General features: G+C 30.7%; 3 protein-coding genes across 4 annotated transcripts in view; 1 reads left to right on the forward strand and 2 right to left on the reverse strand.

Annotated features, from left to right (window-relative positions):
• The window catches only part of CarT (Carcinine transporter), a 24,899-nt gene extending 17,162 nt beyond the window's left edge, over positions 1–7,737 (forward strand). The window contains exons 6-12 of the mRNA XM_014429050.1: positions 277–445; positions 526–652; positions 3,050–3,171; positions 3,638–3,852; positions 4,417–4,598; positions 5,915–6,096; positions 7,563–7,737. Of these exons, the coding sequence (XP_014284536.1) occupies positions 277–445; positions 526–652; positions 3,050–3,171; positions 3,638–3,852; positions 4,417–4,598; positions 5,915–6,096; positions 7,563–7,725 (1,160 nt within the window). The 3' untranslated portion in view covers positions 7,726–7,737. The remainder of the gene's footprint in view (positions 1–276; positions 446–525; positions 653–3,049; positions 3,172–3,637; positions 3,853–4,416; positions 4,599–5,914; positions 6,097–7,562) is intronic.
• Positions 7,738–13,894: 6,157 nt separating this feature from the next.
• Positions 13,895–23,746, reverse strand: LOC106685976 (meiotic recombination protein SPO11). 2 transcript variants are annotated; one of them, XM_014429035.2, is made up of 9 exons: positions 21,927–23,746; positions 20,931–21,109; positions 20,710–20,835; positions 20,449–20,589; positions 19,421–19,614; positions 19,204–19,349; positions 18,311–18,448; positions 16,829–17,008; positions 13,895–14,800 (listed from the first exon to the last, which is right to left on the reverse strand). In XM_014429035.2, the coding sequence occupies exons 2-9, from the start codon at positions 21,068–21,070 to the stop codon at positions 14,681–14,683; spliced, it is 1,185 nt and encodes a 394-aa protein (XP_014284521.1). In that variant the 5' UTR covers positions 21,071–21,109; positions 21,927–23,746; the 3' UTR covers positions 13,895–14,680. The 2 variants fall into 2 exon arrangements, with proteins under 2 accessions (XP_014284521.1, XP_014284520.1); XM_014429034.2 differs by having other exon boundaries at positions 21,202–23,746.
• Positions 23,729–25,720, reverse strand: part of LOC106685979 (U-reduvitoxin-Pr21) — a 16,781-nt gene continuing 14,789 nt past the window's right edge. Inside the window, exons 6-7 of the mRNA XM_067049497.1 lie at positions 25,290–25,436; positions 23,729–23,869 (exon numbers count right to left, since the gene is read on the reverse strand). Coding sequence (XP_066905598.1) covers positions 23,742–23,869; positions 25,290–25,436 — 275 coding nt within the window. The 3' untranslated portion in view covers positions 23,729–23,741. The remainder of the gene's footprint in view (positions 23,870–25,289; positions 25,437–25,720) is intronic.

Raw genomic sequence — 25,720 nt, forward strand, 5'->3', positions numbered from 1 at the left:
AACTGTTTTTAGAGTTCTACTACTGGGTAGTTTCTCTACATCCTGTATCATATCATTATGTCATTATGATCAAATTTACTGGTTGTATTTTTTTATACAGTTGTAAATATCAATAAATAAATAAAATTAAAAAAAAAAAAAAATTTATTTCATCACTTGAATTTTCCAGCGATTTCTTAAATATATTGGTACTTAGTGCTTCACGACTATTTTATCACATTGGTTAAGAAAATATAATAAAAAAGGTTTTAAAAATAAAATACAATAAATTTTCAGCTTTGGAACTAGTGGGCCCAAATTACCGTTCCTTCGTCACTGTTCTCACTTGCCTATCCTATACCCTGGGCTTGGTCTTGCTGTCGCTTGTCACCTACCTCATTCGTGATTGGCGGCTACTAGCTTACATCACTTCTCTTCCGTTTCTTCTATATTACTTGTACTGGTGGTATGTTATCATTAGTTGAATGTTTAGTTTGTTACATATTTCACAAACTATATGTTTTAATTGTTTCCTCAATGTTGTAGGTTTTTACCCGAGTCTCCTAGATGGCTACTAGCAAAGGGGAGGTTGGCCGAAGCGTTGGCGATTTTAGAAACTCTTGCGAGAGTTAATGGTAATTCACTGCCAGAAACATTCAAACATAAACTTAAAGTAAGTTATTAGAGTAATTATAAAATGATTTAATAATATATCTGAAATTGTTTCTTGATATGTTATTAATGTGCTTAAAACTTTCATCTTTCCTTGTGGGTCAGCTCTTTGGTTTTACGATATTTCCTCTTGTATAAAAGTAATCTTCAATTTTTTTTTTTAGTATCTTTATTGAAATTTACAACTGTATATTATATAATACATTTAGTAAATTTGATCTTAATCAAAATGAAGTGTTACAGGCGTGTAGAGAAACTACCCATTGGTAGCACTCTAATGATATTTTACATTAGCAGGTCTCGTGGCCATATTCTTTTCAGGCGCCTCAGAAGATTGTCAGGAATGGGAAAGGATGCAAGGTTAGAAACTAAGGGGTTTGAGTGGTTTATATAATAGGAGGAGTGATATCTGGTTCCGTCTTGATCGGTTACATAGGGAACATTAAGGTCTTTATGTATGATTTTATTTGTGACAAAGTAAGGAGTATTGAGGATTTTACGATGGATTTTGGATTGTAGGGATTGGATACGAGATGAATTCGAAGGTTTAGTAGAGTCCCAAAGCTCAACTCCATTTGTCCAGATTGGCCTTATTACAGTCATATAGATCAGTCTTTTGTAATGAGTTGGAAGTTTAGACCGTTTGGCTAGTAAGTGCTGTAATAGTCGGAATCGACATGCAGTTTCCTGTCTTTTCAGTCTTGTGTGAGGATTCCAGGTTAATCGTTTGTCCAGATGTAGTCCAAGGTTATATGTTCGACAGGGGTAAGAGTAACATTAAATGAAACTGTAGGGCAGTCAGTAGGTTTACGACCAAGGGTAAAGGTGATTTGTTGGAATTTATCTTAATCCTCCAATTACGACACCATTCTTCATGGGCTGTGATATTGGATTTTTAAATTCTGTTTCTTTCATTCTCCCCCTGATCTGGGAATACTAACATAATCTTTATAATACAAAATAACATTAAAATGTATTTGCCACACTGCCTTTTTCCATCCGTACACAAAGGCGTGCGGAAAGTTTTTATTACTGAATTGGTGTAGAAATCGTTATCTTTGATGAAAAGTTGAGGAAATGAAATACTCTGGAGTACTGGTATCTAATAGTTTAGTTGACGCTTCGTTATGAGATATGAGTCGTTCTTCCAGGAACGGGTCCAAAAGAGCAGTTCACTGAGTTTTTTTTCATAAAGTGCACATATGGAGCTGCTTTTATCTTTTTTATATGAATAGTGTGAAATTTAATAATTTGAAGTGAAATGTAATAATTTGTTCAATAATGAGTATTATGGATAAAATAAGTGATAGCTATTTAATTTTTTTTCATATTACTTGATCCAGGGAGAAAAAATTAACCTTTAAAATTCCATTATTTTATTTAATACCCTAACATTTCAGGCTTGCTTGCCTATTTTGAATTTATGGGGATTTATAGTGGTATTTTTATATTAACCCTATTTTTAACAAATTAACAACCTACAAAAAAGTGACAATTATACAATAATAAAGGATAACAGTTACGGTAGGCGGGCGCTTTTCTGTCCCTACATCGTAATAGTACTAGAGCCTCCTAAAAAAAAAAGTATATCTCGGAAACTATTGAACGTAAATAGCTTTTTTGGGTTCATATTTTAGCAAATTCTTACTTCTTTAAGTAACCCTATGTAATGTTGTCCTAGGTTTTAGTATTGTTGATAGTTATTATGATATGGGGCTCCAAATGAAAAATCAATTTCTTTTTTTTTTTACTTTTTAGCATGAGATATAGCAACCATCTTTTTAAACCACCTAACTATGCTCGTTAGACTCATCAATTTGACTGGTAACTATATAGAGTTTGCATTAAAGTAAATTAAAATTGGGGTTAAATAACTGACTTTTTTCTCCTCTTGGGCTCTTGGACTATAAGATCCAGTGAACAGGGTTTATAGTTCACCCTATCTTTTTAGAGACTCCCAAACAAGACTGACCATTCACTGAGTCTTTTCATTCACTCATTCTCTATGGATCGGATCACGGTGGGATTTATTGTCAGTACTTCGCAGTGGTTCCCAACCCGCAGAAGTCTATGCACCACAAAGCCAGAAATTAAATAAAGTGCAGCCCAACCCTATTCCCAATAAGGGGCGAATGGGGCATCCTTAGAAAATATGGTTATATGAGTTGACCTGAAAAAAGTTTACAGAACAAATATGAAGAATAAATATGAAGAAAGAATAGTGCGAGTTAAATGCTCCAACATTTATTAAAACACAAAATACTAAAGACAAATTGATATATAGTATTATGTTTTTAATAGGTGATCATCAATAACAGAAATTACTACTACAACCCCTGAAGGGCTTGGGTTCAATAATAATACATCAAATTACATATAAATGTATATATATTTTTAGTGTCGGATGATGCTCCAGAGAACACTGAGTGAGGAAAGGAAGCTAAAGAAAGGACCTGGGGTGAGTTCTTTATGCCGAACACCAAATATGAGGCTCAAGACAACCCTTATAACACTTAACTGGTAAACCTTTCTTCTGGAATTTGCAACCAAATTTCATGGGCATATGAGTAATTTAGATCTAATATAATTATGATTATAAATCTTATAAAATATACTTAATAATGCTTAGTTTTTGGAATTGTATAGCTCATGAATGGCTTAATTTAAAAGTTTGATTCATTTTGATGCCTGAATATTTATTGTTTTATAGTAACAGTTTTTTTTTTATTCAATTTTTTTCCTTATTTTCTGATTGATTCATTTTGAAAAATAAAAGCAGTTACAGACTGATTTGAATGTGGCCAAAAAAGAGCTAAGAAGAGTTAAGAAAAACTTTAAATAAATGAAGTATCGACAGCTTGAGGTAATGATCTGATGCTTAATGAAGCAGGTTAAAGAGCTGACTTGGACCACTTTAGAAATACCTTTGGAATTTGTTGATTTGATTCAGTGTTTGTTTTAATAATCGATATGATTTACTTTTTAGGTTTGCCAATGAGATGGTCTACGTAGGATTAAGCTATTATGGTCCTGCACTTGGTGATGATCAGTACCTCAGCTTCCTCCTCTCTTGTTTAGTTGAGGTCCCATCCTACCTCCTCTGTTGGTTACTCATGGATCGATGTGGAAGAAGATGGCCTCTTTCTCTCACTATGTGCTTATCTGGAGTGACATCTCTTATCACAGTTCTTTTGCCACAAGGTAAACTCTACTGCCTTAAAGTCTGAAACACTTTATGGGTTTTAAGCTTAAAATTAAAATTAGCATGGCACCTGAGAGTGATGAAGAATACAGAGTGACTATCAAGTTAATTTATTAGTGAAATTGATTTGACAATTTTTATAAAATATATCGATAGCTGTAATTTTTATTATCTTTCTGATGTGAATGGTTGAGTAAAATTCAATGTAACTTACAATGAAACATATATGAATCGGATGCCCAAGAGAAAATTATTTTGTCCTTTATAAGGAGTTTTATTTAATTTTTTTATTTCATTTTTGTTGACTTTTATGAGAACAAGAAGTTTGAAAATGAAACATATTAAGAATCTTATGTTGTCCAAAACATTTTTCTATAAAGGAAATACCCCTGCAATGCAATAATGAAAAATGATTTGTATACAATCCTAACATTTTGCTACCTAGCTGAAAATAAAAGTTTAAAGCATAGATATTATTCCATTATTATTAACTAATAGCTAACTTGTTAAATTGGAACTAAATTTCTCCCTTTATTTCATTGCTCCTTATCAAACTGTTACAGATGCTGTTACACTTACACTTATACTTTACTTGGTTTCAAAGGCGAGTATTTCTGCATCCTTCCTCATTATTTATCCGTTTGCAGGCGAGTTATATCCTACTGAAGTACGAGGGCTAGGCATTGGCCTATCAGCATATATTGCTGGATTAGGTCTCATCATTATACCATTTGTAAACTATTTAGTGAGTTTTAAAATATTTTCTTTATATATTATTTAATTTAAATAAAACTAAAAATCAATCTAAATTCAAGAAATTTATTTATGATTTCACAAGCTTCAATAACAAATATTGTACTTTTTGTATAGTCCCTTATACAAAAAGTACAATATTTGTTTCAATCATGGAAGGCTGTAACAAATATTGTACTTTTTTTTTTCTGGTTGAAGCTGAAAAATATTTGTTTAAGTAGTCTATGGTTGTATTTAAATTGCAAATTTACTCTATAGTATCAACTTTGGTTCTTATTTTATATATCAGTGAATACCTTTAAGTCCCTCCTGAGAGATTTCACTTTCTGATTCTAAGTTTATTTCTTCTTAGATGACTTTTTCTCTTTATTCTTTCAATAGGATGGGAACAATGAACTATTTTTCAAGATAATTTAAGATAGTAGCTAGGAACTATTTCCCTTCGCTCCAGAACTCTTGATCGGTAATTTGAGATAAGATTATTTCACATGATAGTTTACCTCAAGCAAAATGTGGTATAAACATGTTCAGTGTCTGTATAAATTTCTTTTTTTTTAATTCACTGCCTTTGGAATCGAAGCTAGTTCAAACCAATTCCTTTCTCCAACTTGTTTCTTAAAGACACAAATTTCTAGCCTCACTAACAAGGTAAGGTTGAGGCTATGGACATGGAAATACTGATTCCAATGAAAATATTTTGGTGCCCTAGGAGCTGAGAAAAATAAATAATTTTTCCAATTTTGTTCTCTTCTTTTGCTCTGTATTAAAGATATAACGTCATATATAAACCAATTGATTAGATTTTTTTGTTTACATTAATAAAAAATGTTAATCTTTGTATTAAATGTATAAAAAATTACAAAAACTAAAAGAGACTTTGATTAAAGTTGTATTACATTTTATTCAAATCCAATGTTACTACAACTATTGAAAAAAATTGGAAGAAAAATGTCTAATAACTTGAACAAATCAATTGTGTCTCCTTGATGACCTGAGAAAAATAAGTTGAGAGATTAAGGATCAACAGATATTTATGTTTTTTATTTATTGCAATTTATTAATTGATTTAAAAAGATGGATATGTTGTTGTGTTCAACAATAAAAATTATTCCATCTATTTACATTTAAGTGTATATGTACATACTTTTTTCACAAAATAGGAATCATTAAAGAAAATATCAGCTTTTCATTGTAGAATTAGACTTAGTTATATCTACAGTAATATAGTAGACAATAAAGAATTATAATTAGATAAATAATCACTAAATGTTAAAGTTGAATAACTGATTTGTTTAAATATTTACTTAGGGGCGTGAGCTATTGGCGTTACCCTTGGCAATACTTGGTATCATATCTATCATTGGTGGGCTTAGCAGTCTGAGGCTACCTGAGACACTCAATTCCAGTTTGCCACAAACTGTGGAAGAAGGAGAAGAATTTGGCAAACAATGGAATATACAAGAATGCTTTCAATGTGTGCCCCAACCAAGGTAATTGAGAGCAAATATAGAAATAAATCAATTAATATAAATAAGATTGTAGATAAATTGTAATATATGGGTGGTTTTATATCTAAACTGGTATGAAGGTTGCGCCATCCGACTTATATGTAACAGTTCAGGTGTCAAAAATAAGTTCTGCAAATTATAACAAATTTAACCTAATGTCGTGGTGGTTATGTTCCTACTTAGGTGATGAATAGACAAGAAGAGACTTACGGCTGCAAGCCATAAGTACTTGAAGGATGGATACTTCGCTCTGCAGGATACTAGTTTGCTGTCACAATGGAAGAATGCTAATCCTGACTGGAAACTAACCACAGGTCCTTAAGATAAGGGTGAAAGTGTAGGAAGGAGGATAGATCCAAAGCAGTCAGAGAGGAATAAAAGATAATATACATTTCCAAAAAATATTGCATTAAAATTTACTGTTCCTATGCATATTGTTATTCTCCTCTTCCTAAGGAGGTGATTCCCGTGAAGTAGTAATTTGCTCTAAGGTCTCCCATTTTTTGCCTACTCAAATCTGTGGGCTATTAAACGCCTGAGAGATGCTACGTGTAAGACGTTAGCTTCAAGTGGATCACCAGATTCTATTGTAATGTTTATGGCATTAGCCTAATAACATTAGTAGTTAACAGTGTTAGCTGGTAGGTTAAAGGTGATAGCGGTTTTAGCAACTATACTAATTAAAGCATAGACCGTAGTGGTATCGCTATAAAACAAACATTATTCCTATAAAAATACAAATTTCCTAAAAAATTCTTAAAAATTCTATGAAATCAGTACAATAGAATCCAGTGATGTCAAAAATTTCAATTCGCAACACATTTGTGATATTTGTCTGATACAATGTTTTATAACCAAATGCTTCAAATTGTTTACACTATATTTGATAGAAAAAGGTAATTAATAAATAAAAAATATTTGTACTTATAAATAATAAATTTATATTAAATATATAGTTGGTAGGAAGATAGTTCGGGTGGCAGTTAATAAAGGTAGAAAAAACTATTTAATGTTAGCTAACATTTCACCCTACTTTGTAGAGCTTCATTATGGCTGATTCTAATGCAAAAGGTTGAAAACTAAGTATATAGTTATACCATATTTCTTTCTTAAGTTTTACTCTGCAATGAAGGTATGCTATAAGTGTGGTAATTTAACATATTTCATTGATGAAAAGGATCCAAAGTTTTTTTGTTTATTTTTTATGTATTTAAATATAACCAGGTTAAAGTGGTCATATACTAAAAATAATGAAAAACAAAAGTAGTAGGAAGTATCATTACTGGTTTTTTATTATCAGTGTATTTTTTACTCTCATATTTTTTTTTTTTTTTTTGGGTGACCAGAACTTTTTATAATACCTACCACTTAGGTTTATACTAAAATATTCTTGTCTTCTTTCTTTTTTTTTAAATTAGTCTTTCTAAAATATGCTAATATTGTTATAGAATAAGCAGCTCTAGTTCATACGAAGATTTAGATAATGTAGAAATGGACACTGTGCCTGAGCTTCCAACTCCAAATGCTAAACCCCGTCTTGTACGACAGGCATCCATCCTGGAAACTCCCCTTGACTCTTCTGGCAGTATGAAGATAACATATTGGTTTTAAATTGAAAATAAGGTATAATTTATTACTATAGTTATATTGCTTATAAAAAAAAGTATGATCATTAAAAAAAAAAATTCCTCCTTTGCACAAACTAGGTTAGGAATGAAATTTGTCATAATTTAAGGTGTTCAGCTTTAATTATTTAACATAAAAATCCTTGAAGAGACAATGAATGGAAAAAGTACATAATTATGTTACAATATATCATAAAAATAACTAATTTCTGTGATTGTGGAGATTTATTAGATGATTATGTAATAGTAGGTAAATTGATGGAGAGTTTACCAGCAAATCATCTTCGCATCCCGACGTTTAATTAATGTTTCACTATTACAATTTAATGTTTTCAAACCTAACCACTGTTCATATTTCTTAAGGTAACTTATCATATGGCAAAATACATCTTATTGATAAGAGTACTTCAGATGAAATTTAATGTTCTTCACCTTTGGATGTAGCCAAAACTCATGTAGAGTAATGGCCTTCCTCAGTCAGAGCCGCCAATCTTCTTTGATTTATGCTGTTGAGGAGGTTTTTCTTTTAATTTAATTAAAAAGAGAAGCTTTTCTAAAAGATTTGTCCTCTAAGAGCATTTTGGGAACTTTGTTATTATTCAAAGGTGCAACATGCCCTGCTGATTTCAGATGTTCAGTCATTAATTGTATGACATCATGATCATTATAGAGATTAATCAGCTTAGTGATTTTTAATTTCCCTCCTAAATACTCTCCTATTTTAGGATTACAGAGTGCATACTTTGTTTTTGATTCATTTTTCAGCAATCCAACTGCGGTTTTTTGTTGATTCAAAAATTCAAAAAGACACTCTTCATACTCAGAGAAATGTGTCCAATGATATCCAGATCATTGGCATAAGTTAAGATTTATAACGATTTGTTGAAAATCATCCCTCCTACCCAGATCCCTGACGACACATTGCAAACAATCATGTTGTCTGAGTCATTTGTGGTTATGAAAAACTCAGATGTTACTCCATATGCTGAGCACTGATTAGCTTTTATTGTCATTCCAACTAGACAGACTAGCTTCAAAAGAATGTACAGTGCAATCATACCTTGTAATGCTTCTCTCGAATAGTTATGTTTGACTAAATCATAAAAAAATTAGAAAAATATCTTAAATAATTTTTGTTTACTTTTATTATGAGATAAGGAAATCACTTGGGCTTACTTTTACTATTTTAGATGATGTACTGGTGGCAGAGCTTGTATTTGTGAATGAAGTCTGTAGAAATGTACAATTCTTATCCATTCATTAATATTGATAATCATTTGGGTAATTGTATAAGTAGATGATCATAATTTGACTTAGCTTATCTTTAAATTTTGATTTAGCACTATTGTGTTCTTAAGCTCTTGAGCTTTGTGTATGAGGGGTTCTTAAGCTCTGGGTGAATAATCTATGACTCATAGGTTCTCTGGTATGAGGAGTGTGAGGAATTGGTTACTAAGGTGATATTTATTTAATTTTTTAATACGACAATTGAGGATGAATATTTTTGATTGATAGTTCAAGATAAAGGATTTTTCTGCATTCCTAAATTAAATGATCACCATAAAAGAAAACAAAATCAAATCAGCCTCCATCCTATCATTCCTAAAAAATTCCAAAAGGATAAAAACAGCCTAATCACTAAAATGTACAATTAATCAATAATGAATAAAACAGTGAATAAATTATTAAATAATGTGATTTAAAGTTTAAAGTTACTCAGAGATTAAAAAAATCAGAAGCTGTAAGAAAATAAATCAAACCTAATTTTTGCTCAAAATTTTATTTTATAACTTAAGATACTTTCATGGATGGTCCTCAGTTACTTGATTTGGTAGTGTTTGACATGTAACTGGTAGGAATAGGTACCTAGCTTTTTTGTAATCAAACTGTTTGTTTTAAATTTATTAACACTACTTGTCTATATTGCTCTTTGTTATGCAACTAGTTACCTTCTTATAGTTTTATTATTGTAAGCCATGTAATAACTTTGATCATTTTCTACCATTAGTTTGTCTTGTAACAATTTTCTTTTTGTCTAGAAAAAAAAAGATAATACTCTTCCGCACAAGACTGCCTATGAATGGATAGTAACTCTTTGAATCATACTTCAAGAAAAGTAATAATGCAGAAACAATTTAGAACATTGTAATTAATGAATATAATTAATAATTTTCCTATATATTGTATTATGTTTTCTCATCTCTACAGTATTATTTTCTATATGTTCAAACAATTTTTATTGGTTTGTTTACTTTGGAAACAATTTCTTTTTATTAAATGATTTGTTTTAATAGAACTATTGGAGAATTATTTCATGATATTATGGCTTTTGTATTAAAGTTTGAGTTTCAAAATACAATTTTTTATTTTTTTTACCAAGAAATCCTCAGCTTGACACAATTCCTATTATTTTCATTAGTCACATTTATGAATTAATCAATTACAGCTTTCACTCAAAGTTAAAAATATAGATACCTGATATATTGATATTTGAATATTTATGGAATAATACATATACAAAAATATTAATATTATCTCTGATCCAAAGTTTAAAAAAAAAAAATTAAAATTAATGGTTAAAAAAAATTGTATTTACAATTGAGGCAGTAGCTGAAAAAAGGGTTTTCATGGTCAAAAGCCCTTCTTTATAAGATTGGATTTTTAGAATCTTCGATATCCACATTGTCACTTACATAAAAAAGTTTCAAAGCAGTATAATAATTTTTAAAGTTGGTAGGACTATTTGAATGAGAGAAGTTTGCATCCCCTTTTCCCATAGAATGGTTCAGTTTAGATTTTCATATGTCTTTATCAGCTTTTTATCAGGAATTTGAAGACAAACTGATCATATGTGTTAGAGAAAAAATTTGTAATGTATTTAAGCGTGAAGTAAATCAAGTGACAAGACAGAGAGGTGAATTTTATAAATAAGAGACATGTAAGGAAAGAGTTTAAAGTGCTTTGAGAATGCTGTTCAAAGCAGGGTATTTGAGACTTGAACAGCATAATTTGTATAGTTGTTCTATGAACAGAGAAAAGTCGAAACAAGACGTATACTTGGCCGGGTGCATGACTGTCTCTTTAAAAATCTGACAGTTAATCCAAAAGTAATAATATACCCCTCGTGAATTGTTCACAGGCTTATAAGATCCGTTTAGACCAATGTTCTGCAAAATCAGCCTTGTCGTTCTAAACAGCTGATGATTCCACTTTCTATGAATTTTGGCCTTTTGTATGAATTCACCTCTGAAGGTTGGGCCAAACTTGTGACCACCCTGGTCTAATGTATTGAAAACTTGGTATTGGATGAGTAGTGTGGGGAATATTTATCAGATATGGGAATAAATATCGAAAGAAAATATTTTCCAATTTATACTTAGTCAGGCTGGAAGGGAGTGGTGGTTATGAAATAAATCTATTTTGTGTGCTCTATGGAAAAAGAACATTCAACCTGCTTCTCTTCTAGGGTAATATTTTACAGTTTAAAACCAATTTTCAACCTAAAATCAAGTGTTTTTATTCTTACTCTGTCCTGAAATGAGATGGCAGACACCATAGCAAGGAAGGGATCAGAAATTATGCTATTTGGCCCTGAGCCATATAGCAACATATCTGGAAGTGCAATCAGGAAAGTAGTTGACTCGTGGAAATATTAAGAGAAGGAAACGTACTGGACATTGAAACTAGGCATTAAATAGTCCAAGCTCTTTATTGAAATATCAAAGGAAAAGGCAAAAGTTTACCTTAGCCTCACTAGAAATAAATTGAGGATGATAACAGGAATCCTCACAGGCCTCTGCCCCATAAAATATCATCTTAAGAACATCTATGTATGGAAGACTAAGAAAAGGCAGAGCATATTGTGTGTGAATGTGAAGCCCTTGCCTTCCAAAGACTGCAGTATTTGGAACAGGATAGAATAGAACCTTAAGATTACTAGTACAGACCCAAAAGAATTAATGAGCTTTTTAAGAAGCATAGAATGTGATGTCTAGTAGGAAAGACGGGTAACTCACATAAGATCCAACTGGGTCAAGGTGAGGAAGGGATTCCCGACCCTCAGTGTAATAATAGTAATAATACTCTGTCTTCATACATTGCTACCAAATAGCAGTTCCATAATATATGAGAGCTTATTGCATATATTATTACACTGTTTATAAAAGGGCACGTGTTGGTTTTGATAACATGGCTTTTGAACAAACACCCTTTTTCCAGCTTCCACTTCAATTGAACCCACATACATACAAGCTATTTTTTTTTTTGCTGTGTTTTCTAAGTTATATCGATAATTATTTCATTTTGTACCTAAAAACCAAGGCTCCATCTACATATAATAGTGATAAAGAGAAACACTGGCCTGGCCCATGCGTTAGTGTTGAATGAAAGATGTACATCATAAGACACAATATCTTACAACATTGTTTGGTTCCTTATTGCATATGTGAGTTCAATTTACACTTACTGTTCAGAGAACTCCTGAACAACTTCAAATTTATGGAAACTTGGAATGTATGGTTGATTTATGCTACTGGCTTGCGAGGTACTCCCCTCTGTTAAATAACGACACAACTTCTTCCAACTTTCTCTGCTTTAATTTACAGGTTGTTCTCATAGGAGACCATATCTAAGGCTGTTATAGAACAGCTGCCCTTTTACCTTTGAGTAAATTTTCCTCATAATCATACAGGAGTCGATCCTAATGGAACGGCCGGTCCACAGAGAAAGTGAGAAAAACCAGCGACTCAGATGAAGTCCTTTTCATCACTAATTATTCATCAACCGGTACCTTAACTCAATATATATTTTATGAAAATATAGGAAACCTCAAATCTAGATCAACTACCCCATTACCAACAATAGTAACTTTTGGCTTTCTTCCCCATCTAAATCATGTAACATAATATCAATTGTTTTAGATATATTCATTTTATACAGTCCATTCACTTTATTTACAATAATCAGAAATATAAATAAGTTCTCTGGTTATGTTTATATAGGTTATATAATCAGTTATGTTCTCTGGCTACACACCAGACCATAATTTATTGAACATTTACAAATATAAAAATAAAACAATTAGAGAATGGCAGGACTTTGTATAAGAAAGATAAAGATAAATCCAGTAACAACTATTTTTGTGCTTTGATATTTTTCAATGTTACTCAAAAAACAGCTCATTGTCCAAATGATGTATTATTAGTCTGTTGATTGTTATTGTAATTTTTCATGAAATAATATGTAAAGATCTGAATTTGTTGGTTTAGTGGGTGGGGGTATTTGGAAGTTATCATGAAGCGTCTTATGACTCCTGTGTGTTTAATAACTTATTATTATTGATCGAAGAAAAGTAAGTGGGTTTCTCACGGCCTTAAGGCATAAGTCCATGAAGATATGGATTTGTATTTGATTATGCAGGGTTATGAACTTGTTTTAATTTTCAGAAAGTGTCTGATTGACCTGTTGCTCCTATGTCATCTTTTTAGTCCTTAGGATGTTTAGCTTAAATCCTTTCCACATATATTAGAAAGTTCTTACTTAATGATGTATTATTTACAGTTTTTGTTCTGTCAACATGAAGCTTTTATACTTTTACGGTGGATAATCATCGTAGACGTTAATGAAAACCAATGGTATTATGATAAGATCAATAATTCTACCATAGACTAAAACATTTTATTTGCTGTTAATCCATTTTTTAGACCTTATAATGATGCCACATTGTTAATATGCTGCTCTTATCTTTGATATAAATAAATAATTTAATTGTAGATCTCATATTATCTAACATTGGATTTACAAAAGTCTATTAGACAGATTTCCTAATTTAGGTTTGAGGAGTATTCTACCAAAAGTTAATAAATCCACTATTAAAAATTTTGTTTTCGGACAAATTAAAATTATACATCTAAAACTAATTTAGTTTATTTCAAAATTTAAATTCTCTTTAGTTAAATAGGTGTTACAAATTACATTTTTAAAAATAACAATTGAACTTATCTATATAAGAAGCTTCAATAATAATTTTTTAATAATAGTTTTCCAAAAGTGGATACATTGGCTTTCAATAGAATATTCTTCATTAATCATATAAATTAATGATATATCAAATTAATTCAAAATATTTTTATAAAGAAATGTGTACTGATATTAATATGAATTATAATTAATTTTCCATGAATTTAGTACATTATTTACTAATTTACATTTGTAACAAAAAAAAAAATGAATGATTTTGTCAATATAGTTAGTATTGAAATATAAACTAAACTAAAGCCTACAAAAAATAAATAACTGCAGAAGAATAAATAATAATCACTTATTATAGTATTTTAAAAAAATAAATAACTATCCAATAAATGTTTATTAATTATTCAAAATATTTTTAAAAAATGATCAATGGTCAATTGTATACTTTTCCTTAAAATGGAACAAGCTTCTGTCTGAAAAATATCCTCAAAATTATTTAATAATTAATTATTGGATATATAATTTATTATTGAACATGATATGTGTGATATTAAGTCATTTTAAGTGACTAACAACTAATGAAAATCAAAAAGACTAATCCATTTTGTTGATTCGCATGTCTTCAAGATTGCCTGTTATATTTCTTTCCATTGATTAACTTTAAAAATTACTAATAATTTAAAATTACTAATGGTTTTTAGACCTATAAATCAGTATTTGTTAGTTAAGGTAGTGTAGGTATAGATTTATTTGTAACATAGAGTAAAAAAACAATGATTATTTTGATTAAATTTCATCTGATTCTTCTGAAATATTATTGGTATTATTTTCTATTAAACCCACAACATTAACTATTTTTTAGATTAAGCACACAACTAACTAGTTTATAAAAAAAATAATAATAAAATAACAATAGCTTCAAAACTTATGAAATTTAATGAAAAAAAAAAAAACCGTTGTCATATATTCCATTATATTAATTGTTCAGAAGATAATTTCATTGGTATATAAACATCAGTGAGATATCCATTAGTAATTTTAGCGACATCTTCTATTTCACTCTTCCTACCAATCTCCAAAAGTATTTTTAGCTGCAACATAAATTTCAGAAAGTAAAAATCTTTTTAATTATTATATTAAAATAAAGCACAAGGAAGTAATAATATGGATGATCTATGCAAAATATTTATTCTTCTTTTTCTGTTTTCATAGACAAATATCCTAAAAAATGTTTAGGGAAATAAAAATAAAAATTTAAAAGAAGATTTAATCAACTAATCAAAGTTATTTAATAGGAACTGTTGAACTATTATCCTTAGAACTTATGCATTTTGAAGAGGTACTTTCTTATGATTTTTCATTATCAAATTTTACTTTGTTATTAGAAACACTTTCAAACAGTACACTCAATTAAATTTGGAAATGAAACGGCAGATGGTAATACTGAGTTCTAGAATAATCAGTGAATTTGAATGCTCAAGTATCAACTCATTACCTAATATCTACGAGAGCTATAGATATCAGAATGCCTCGATACTGCGTGTTCACTAATTACAGTTATAGATAGACAGGAGAGATGTTTTTAAGAATCTTACCGAGTTAGGATCTGGTAAGTCAAAAGAATTAACTAACATTTTCTATTAATTAAAATCAATTTTAAAAATATAAGGAGGACAAAGTGCAGAGATGCAACGCTATATAATTAAATATATGCACCGTCTAATTACAAAATATCTACATTTTAACATACTTGGCGTTAACACTAGCAAAACTAAAATAATGAGAATAGAAAGAGAATGGAGTGCAGTATCAAGGGAGAGGAAGCTGTATAATATGACTGAAGGAAGAGGAACTGAAGCACGTAAGAGATTTCAAGTACTGGAACGAAAATGATTGGATAGATGGAGAAATCAGAGAGAATAAAATGCCGGCAGATGTTTCCATTCTGGGTCATCTGTAACTCAGGTGGTTGAGGCGTAGGTCTTTGCATCATGAGAACTGCAGCAGTGCCAGTTGGAATCTGAGCTGAGGGGGGGGGGTCGATTTTTATGGTTAGAATAGGTTGATCACCTCTAGAAAATCCCCCCATGTATCATAAATGACCAGAAAGGGGGTCAAGATGCTTCCATTCACGTCAGGCTGGTTTTGTGGGAAAGAAAGAAATAACAAAGAAAATCCAAAAAGTTGTATATAAGAGTACATTTATCAGCTTACTGACTTATGCCAGTGAGTCCTGGACTATCACCTCCAGACACTGAAGCCAAATCCAAGCAATGAAAATAAGGTACTTGAGGAGGATAGCAGGGAAAACTTGAGGGGATGCAGTCAGGAATACTACAATAAGAAGTAATCTGGGATTGAAACTAACCGAACATATTACAGAAAAAGATAACCTATGTTGGTTTTCCCATGTAAAAATAATGCAAGAGGAAATAATACATGAAACAAGAGTAAATGAAAAGTCAAGAGGTAGGCCAAGAAACATTTGAGTCGGTTCAGTCGTGGAAGCATTCGACAAGAGAGAAATAGACACAGCCAGCTAGTACATCATCGAGGATTACAGATCCGACTCTACATCCAAACTCCTTTCACTGCTCTATAAGTTTGAAAACTAAAAGTGGTACTGTTATTGATTAAAATAAAACAATCAGTTCCCAGTCAGTCATAAATAGTGGTACAAGTGAAAAAATAGGATTTATTCTTTTATAATTAAACATTTAAACATGATTATTTTACAAAAGTAAAACTAAATTTTTTTAACATAAACATTATTTATTTACTTATTGGAGAAGTTTGTCGGGGGGGTGCGGTCAGCAAAGAACAACATAAATAAATAAAACCATATTTATTTATTTAATGCCAACGTTTCGACCTGAGTTTCAGGTCTTCATCAGGGGTTGTGGCGTAGAAGGCAGGTTTGTAACTAAGCAGTTACAAACCTGCCTTCTTCTGACAAACTTCTCCAATCATTATTCAATGGTCAACTATCTACACCTCATTATTTATTTACATTTTTTTATTGATACTTTATTACAATATTTTATTTTATTCGACTACAATTCTATGGTGCATCTTGTATGAGTGGCCTCTACATAATTAATCAAATTAAACTCATTTACCTCCTTCCTGATAACGCTGTCCTCGGAGAAATAAGGCCTTGACATCAAATGCTGACACCTCCTCTTGTCAGAATCAGAAAGTGGAGCACTGTTAATGTTCAGCTCCGTTATATCTGATGGATGAACACCCAACCATTTCAAAGCAGGCACAGCTAATCTTTCTCCAATATGAGACTGTTTCTAGCAGAACATTGATTAATATTAGTAAATTTAAAATTACTAATTCTTAAGTTATATATATATATTTTTGTTTTTAATTACATTACTATTTTTCATTAAAAAATAACATAAATATAAATATATGAAGAAGATGGTCAGCGTTCCGATCAAAAAAGAACAAAGTAATTATTAACAATCTATTATCCAACGTTTCACCCCACTTTGTAAGGCTTCATCAGAGCTGTTCAAGATAATAACTATACAGAATTTTTCTGTTTATAATATATATATAATTAATTATGAGCAAATGAAATCAATTATATATGTATGTATAAGAACATTATTTATTCGACAGATGGATACAAGAAACAATAGACACAGCTGGAGCAATACTAATTTAAAGGAAAACTAAAGGTAAATGGTTTATGTATTTTTCTATGGCTTATTGCATAGACATTATTAATTATATAACCTAAAACTATATAATACAGAGACACACACCATCATCATCATTTTACATTGTTTTGTAAAAAACAACAGATAATGGATCAGAACTACTGTATATACTTGATTTCATAGGCCTTCTTAGTTTCAAGAGGTGTTAATCACTTTTTTCCTAAGCACATAATGTTTGTGAAATTTAAGAATACACTATTTCACACAAAATATTATTTAACATTTTATGTATTTATTTATTTATTCTATATCAGGATTATTAAATAATAAAAGTAATCTTTAAAGGCTCGGACATAGAAGGTGGTCTGTCTGGGTAAGAAGCGATCTATTGGTCATCGTGGTGGTCTGGGTTAGTTGACGCCACACAGAACACGATATCTTGTGCTATCAGTCCAGTCAGTCTTGATCCTTCTGTGTATTACAAGCTTGTTTGACAAATAAATCTTACTGTTATTGTTAGCTTTGTGAAAGACAGCAAACAAAAAGACAATGTTGGGTACATCAGATCAATAAGAAGAGAAAGTATGATAGCATCACACTTCAGTCTTCTTTAACACATTTTTATAATGTTCGTGTGAACTATTGTACAGATAGATTATTTACACAATTTCAATAAATACTTCTGGTTGGTCAGTTATTTCAGTTGTTGATATGGATAGTAGGGTGGTCACACGGAAAATCTATAAATCTGTACAAGTGAATCGTTTGTCATTGCGATAAAGACTAATTGTCAGCAGGAGATAGCGTTCTGTTTGACAGAGATGACACAACATTGTATAATACAACCAGACCACCTGACTGTCTCGGTCAGATATTGCTTCCTATCGTGACAGACTGCCTTCTCTGTGGTCGAGTCTTAATACTTACCAGTGAACCAAACCTGTAAACACACATTATGTCAACTCCATAAACATCAGCATCTACAAGAGCATATATTGGCAGCTTCAATTGTTCCCAAATAAACTTAACCAGCAGTCTTGTGCATAAATCTGGGTATCCTTTTCCCTAAATATTAAAATTCATCTTAATATAATTATCAGTAATGCTTGAAAAATTTCATACCATAGAATACGGATTAAAAAAAAAAAAAAAAAATGGAAAAACACTATTCTAGGGGGAGAAAATTACTGGATTGTTCGGAGAAATTAATAATATAGCAAGACGTTTATGATTTAATATAGATTCTGACACTTTATTATTACTCCATGAAATTCAACTAATTATGATTTTATTGTTAACTTAAATGTATAGTTAAGCTATTTTATTTATCTTTATTTATATTTCTTAATATCATGCAAATAAAGATGAAGATAGTATCACTATTTCTTTTCTAAATATAGTTTAAAAAGAAAAATTTTAAACTCTTTTGCTTCTGAACATAATACATAAGGTTGCTTATTAAGAGAAGGACAAATATCGTAAAACTGATGAACTTAACCAAAGTTATGTGTTCCAGAATAAAAAATATTTCTTGATGTCCCTTCTCTTACATTAAGCACTTTGATTAAATGTTCTCATAAACACACATTTAAGGTATATTTAGTTAACCTAAAAAAAATAAGAATAGTGAATGTGAATAATTTGAGCCATTAAAATTGAAATAGTGTTGAGTCATTTGTTCAAAAAATAGTTATAGACCTGCAGACAGGTTGTAATATGTACCTAAATATTCTTCTTCTAATGGTTAATGAAAAATAAAGAAGTATTTCTTCTTTTCTACTTTAAATGAAAGATATTTCTATTTTATGGAGAATACTTACAGTCACCATTATACATGGCCCATGATGAATTAAAAAACCTTCTTCAAGTAGTTTTTGAAAAGCTGCATCTTTTTCAACAACCAGCACAAATCTTGCATCGGATTGTAAGTGAATTCCAGATGATATGAATTGAGGAACAGAAACTCCTGTTTGAAATAAAATTAAAATTCATTGAAATTAAACAACACTATTAGACAAAGCAGTCTCAATTACTAACCATCTGGAGATGAGCAATCAACAGTATCACCAGAAGGGGTGGTCATAAATAAATTACCTGCCACAAGGCCCTTTGATGTGGCACACAAACCTACCTCCCACCTAGCTACCCCAAGGAGGCAGCATACCTTATCGGCTACTGTGTCCACCTGAGATTGATCTTCAAATAGACTATTGTTTTCATAATATAATTCCCTGAAAAAAGCATTTGATAAGAGTTAGTATAGTTTTTTTTATACTGAATGACTAAAGTTGCTGACAAATGTTTTGAAAAATAAAAAATGATAGTCAAAAACTTTCAGTTTACTGACAACACAATGTCATGCCCTTTGAAAAAAATTCTTGTTAATATTTGTGAGTACTCTCTTACTAGCAACTAGAAGGACCATATCAAATGCTAAGTTGATATTCAGAAATACAAAATGCTCATACTTTATGCACATACTTATTGCAGTAAATATACTATCCACAGCCTTAAACAAACCTTTAAAAAAAGAGTTTTGATCCTAAGTCGCTGTGAACCAAAGATAACTAGTATCTCCTCTAAATCTTCTAAAATACTTATCAGATCATGCTCTTGGGTTCTCATACAGTATTAATGTGCTATTAGTGATAATTTTTGCTACTAATTGGGTTTTCCATCTAATATAGTTTCTGCCTGTTGTTTTTGTTTGTTAGGATGTTTGTTTTCCTGTCCTTAAACTATTAGACCAGTAATTGCAGAGTTTTAATCCTAGATTGTTAATGAATTCTGGAGTAATGGTAATGCTACTTGCCCAGAGTTTCTTAAAACCATTGCTTATATTGCTTATTACTCATATTAAATAATTTTTTAGGTACAATGTGTTACAAACATTATATAATATACTTTATATAGAACATAAAATGTTTTTGAGGATAGATTTGTAATATAATGAACTAACAATTAGGTATGATATAAAATTATATCAGAATAGAAGACTAAATTTTTTAGTTTCCTAATTTAACTTTTAGAATGATGTTCATTTTATAAATTACTAAATGGAATACCTTTTAGTACTTATAGATTTTGTCATAAGCAATTTATAGATTCTACCTAATAGATAAATGATATGTGTGAATTCCTTGGATAGCTTATGATCATATTTTATTTCCAAAGATACTGCTTCATCAAGATGTTTGAGCTCTAATCTGAACATAAAATATTCAATCATTAAAAAAAACTGTTACAAATAAAATTTATGAATATTTAGGTTGACAAAAAGAAAAACAAATTATCACATTTTCAAATAAAAAAAAAGTTTTACTCACTTGTTATTATTAATATTGCAATTATTCCACAATCGTTGATTCCTAATAACTATAGATGGGAGCTTACCTTCAGATATACTTTTAACAATATTAGAAATTATATCCTGTATATTTAAAATAATCTGGCTGGAAAATACACAAAATTATAAACATTTAAAAATAAATGGGTTAATTGATTTAAATCACCCAACAATTTTCTATTTCTCTGATAGCTAAAATACCTTTCCTTGTTGATTTCCAGAAGTTTATCTATCTTTATTGTGACACACTTTCTGCTAAGCTGTTCATTCTCTTTAGTTCTTAAAACATCATTTGTAATAGTGTTAACTGAGTTGAGTTGATCACTTTTTATTGTTGCCATTGTAAGTTTAATGAAAGAATTTGTCTTTAGCTGATGGATCTTAGTTTCACACCCAAAACATTATTATCAAGCGGTTTTATAAAATATATATTTAAAATCATAACTTAAAGATTTTAAAAATTGGATTTTACAATATATCAGTGCAGTGTTACCAACTGGGGAATGTGATTTTATCGGATATTGCGTTCTATATTCTGAAATATTTAATCTAAGTTAAAATTTGCATAATTTGGTAAATGTGATAGCATAGTTTTGGAAAAAAAGTGATAGTCTGTGCTGAATACTCATCTGTGAGCCGAAAATAAGATTTTCCCTTTTTGGAATTTCAAATTGGATTTTTGGAAGGTCAAAACAAATGTTTTTACTTACATAAAAATAAGGTAGCACTCGAAAATTACAGCTCTCTAAATTTCGCCCTTTACACAACTCTCCTAGCTGGGGTGCTAAAGATTTTATGAAATTGTATCGATTTTTTATTGTACTTGTTTTCATTAAAAATTAAAGATTAAGATATGTGACAATTATAATTAAAACTGAGCAGAAACAAACGTGTTTGCAAATAAACTTTGGTTCGAAATCCCCTCCTCCGTTGTTCTCTCTTTCTCCCACAGCTAGTTCCGGTAGTGAACTCATCTATTAAAAACTAATTGTAAGTAATTTTTGATTGACCCCTTTCCAAGATATATTGTTCGTGCTTTCATAAAGCAATTATGCAATCAACGTAATATTTAATCTAATAATTATCAGGAAATATTCAATATGTTGGGATTCAACTTGAAAAATATGGGTTTTGTCATGTACATTATTATTTGAAACAGAATTTTTCGTATGTTTTAGACGGTCTATAATATATTACCTTAATTATTAAATGCGCTATGCTGTATTACCAGACAATGGTTCTCCTAGAAGGGAGGATTTGACCTTAACAATAACTATGTTTTAATTTCATTTCGACTGCCTGACAGATCTGAAGCAGGGCCGTAATCATGGAGAAGGTACAGCTGGTCGTCCTGCAATAATTTGAAAACTCAAAAGTTGGGTAATTTGAGATTTGATAATCTACTTCAAATTGTGGACAACCATTTTACTCAAAGATTTACTAATATACAACCAATGACTTCGAAGCTGAGAAATTACGATTTTGTCGATACAATGTTTTGACTGAATAGAAAAGAAAGTTATTGGTGGCAAATATCAACATTTAGCTTGCATCCGCTTCCTTATTATACTTTACTTTTCGTCAACACTTTACTTTTCGTCCCTATTCCACTTTACAATTCTGTTAAAAACCTCGGAGTCACATTCGACCAACATTTATTCTGGACCATGTATCCGAAATCCATTCATTACTTTCCCCGAATAGATAGACCCCGCTAATCCTTGCCTTTAAAAACCCGTCAGTTACTTGTTTGGAAGAGGAAGCAAGGTTAGAAACTAATGGGTTTAAGTGGTTAGGGAGTTTATAATTGAAGGATTGATATCTGGTTCGGGCTAGAACGGTTACATAAGGAACATTTAGGTCTTTATGGATGAATTTATTTGTGATAAAGTAAGGAATATTGAGAATTTTACAAAGGATTTTGGATTGCAAGGATTGGATACAAATGAATTCGAAGGTTTAGTGGAGGCCCAAAGCTCAACTCCATATGCCCAGATATTGATATTTACAGATTTGATTATCATATAAATCAATTTTTTTGTAATGAATTGGAAGTTTAGACCGTTTGTCTGGTAAGTGCTGTAATAGTCAGAATCGACGTGCAGTTTCCTGTCTTTTGAGTAAGGATTCAAAATTAGTTGATTGTCAAGATGTAGTCCAAGGTAGCGGATCTGTTCTTCAGGGATAAGAGCAACATTATTAAAATATACTGTAGGGCAGTCATAAAGTTTATGACAAAGAGTAAAGATGATTTGATGGGATATGTTGAGATTTATTTTTATCCTCCAATTTTGGCACCATTCTTCGAGGGTTGTGATTAATGTTGTGAGGGTTATTATTAAATGTGAGCACACCACACTTGTGTCATCTGCATATCTGGTGAGAATAGTGTTAGGATTTGTTGGGATGTCAGTTGTATAGATGGTGTAGAGGATGGGACCGAGGATACTACCTTGAGGAACACCAGTGGATTCAGAATAGAGGGATGAATAGGAACTATTGTGGTTTACTTGGAATAATCTATTAATGAGAAAGTGTGTAGGAGGTAGGAATTTAAGGAGTGTTTGTGAATATAAATTTACAAAATGTTAATTTTTCTTTCTCTAAAAAATATGATTTTGATGGAAGTATGAAAAAAGAGAACAAAAGCAGAAACCTTTTATAGGTAATCTTTTTACTTCTTAATATAAAACCCAATAGAAAAGAAAAACTGAAATATAACTAAAAAATAAACATTGGAATGAGGTTTCCAGATATAAACTTAAATGTAACTGAAAAATGAACATTGGAATGGGATTTCTTGACTTCTTATTATAGTTTATTTAATCATGAAAATAGTTTATTCATAAAATAATTGATGAAATTTGTGAAATTAGTTGAAAAAAAAATGATAGGCACTAATATTTAAAAACAGAATAGCCAGTTGATTAATTTTTTTTTTCAATAGGTTCATTTTAATTGTTGGTTTTCCTCGGTTACATTTTTAAACTGGTATTGGAAGGTCATTCAGCTTCATGAAGTAGAGTATCGGTTTCTAGGAGGTACACGGAAGCATTTCATGCGGGTGCAAGTTATTTGTCCATTTGATGTACAAACACAAGTATTACAATCTTCTTTCCAGCTAGTTCCAGGCTCACATTCTGCAAATTAAAGTATACAAGATTGTATCATTTTAAATTAAAATAAAATTACTGATCTGTTATTCATAATAATGTCACATGATAATCATAAGACCCCACACTTCAAGCAATTTTCCATAAGTAAAATTTTACTCTCATGATATTTAATAAATTTTTGAAGTTCATAGTAGAAACTTTACAAGTGGCCTACAAGCCTGCCACAATGAACTTGGCATATTTTTCCATGGCATTTACATAAATATTGTTGTATTGAATGAAAATCTCTTCACTCTTATTTTCATTAAATTATTTTATGTGTTTGGCCAACCTTATAACATATCCCATGTCTTTTCCCCTCCCTATCTGGCCATTTTTAGCATGCAGGGTGGTTATCTTATTGGTCACAAACCTATTCTAGCTAAGGAGGGAAAGTCATGATTCATTTTGAACGTCTGTCACAAAAGAAATTTCAACTCACCCCAGCCAGGTCTAATCATTTTGTTCTTTCAACATAACACTCTCAGCTGTGTACAGTTATCCTATTTTTTCTATTGTCTTGTATGTGTAATTCCATTTCATATAAATGATGATTCATGATTCCCAATTTATGTATTTTGGACTTCAATTTATCGCTGTTAGAAACTACAGCACTAAATAATAACAACTGAATGTCGAACATCCAATTCCCATGGAATCATGACTCTTTGACTTGTTCCAGTCACCAATTGTTATTCTGACCTCTCACTCATTTTTCCTTGTGTCCTCATCAATCCTACCATTATAAATTCTAAATTAAATAAAACCAATTTTGTTTCAAGTAGTACTAATAACCTGTAAGCTTACACACTATGTTATCCTCTACCAAATTATCCAATACCGCCATCCATCCTACATCTCTGATATCCTTCAATTGAAAATTTCAGTACATTCCCGCAACACCCACTCATGGCCTTCAAAATTATATGTAGTTGCCTACCAAATCGCAGCCTTTGGTATATCTTTCCTCATCGGTTCCTCTTCCCTATGGAGTTCTATTCCCTCCTTCATTTGTTGCTCTAATATCCTTCCAATTTTCAAATCCCATATTTTCAACCACCTTCTGAAAACCCTATTTTAGAATAATAATAATAATAATATGTAGATAGATGGAGAGAGAAATAATATATAACATAAATATTTATTATTATGGAAGAAGATAGTTAGCCGTATGAAGTAGATTGTAGGAAGATAGTTTGGGTGGTGGTCAATAAAAATAAACAACAATTGTCATTTTTGTTTCAATCTGACAGCCTTGACGAAACCCTGCAAAGTGTAGAAAAACGTTGGTTAACTATAAATAGTTTTTTTTTACTATCTTGATACCTTTATTGACTACCACTCCGACTAAATAAAGAATATTATCATTATTTAGTCTCAAGATTTACTTTCCAGATAAACTCACCAGTTGCCTCTCGTTTTTCCCTAATGACTGGGAGTACCATTTCTACTCCTTGATCTTTGCACAGTTCTCTTGTACATACTGGGCTGCCGTCATTGTTACATATGCAGGTGTTACAACTTTCCTTCCACTTTTCTCCTGGAGAGCAGCCTATAAAAAAGTGGTAATTCGTTAAGTGTAAAAAAAAGTGTAGTTCCTTATAATAATTAGTCTACCAATCATGGCAGAAAAAATGCATTAGATAAAATAATAAAAAGCTGCCAAAAATAGGAACAAAATAGATATTATTATTTATTCAATGTAAAGTTGATATAAAGTAGCACTTTACTTTGGTTTTAACAAAGAAACTTTGAAGTAAATATCACTCGATACAACATGCATAGTAATAATTTTTGTTATTAAAGAGGGAAAAAACAAACTTATTCTTATATATA

Source organism: Halyomorpha halys, unplaced genomic scaffold (assembly GCF_000696795.3).
Source record: "Halyomorpha halys isolate HHAL.00 unplaced genomic scaffold, Hhal_1.1 Scaffold764.1, whole genome shotgun sequence".
NCBI classification, from domain to species: Eukaryota; Metazoa; Arthropoda; class Insecta; order Hemiptera; family Pentatomidae; genus Halyomorpha; species Halyomorpha halys.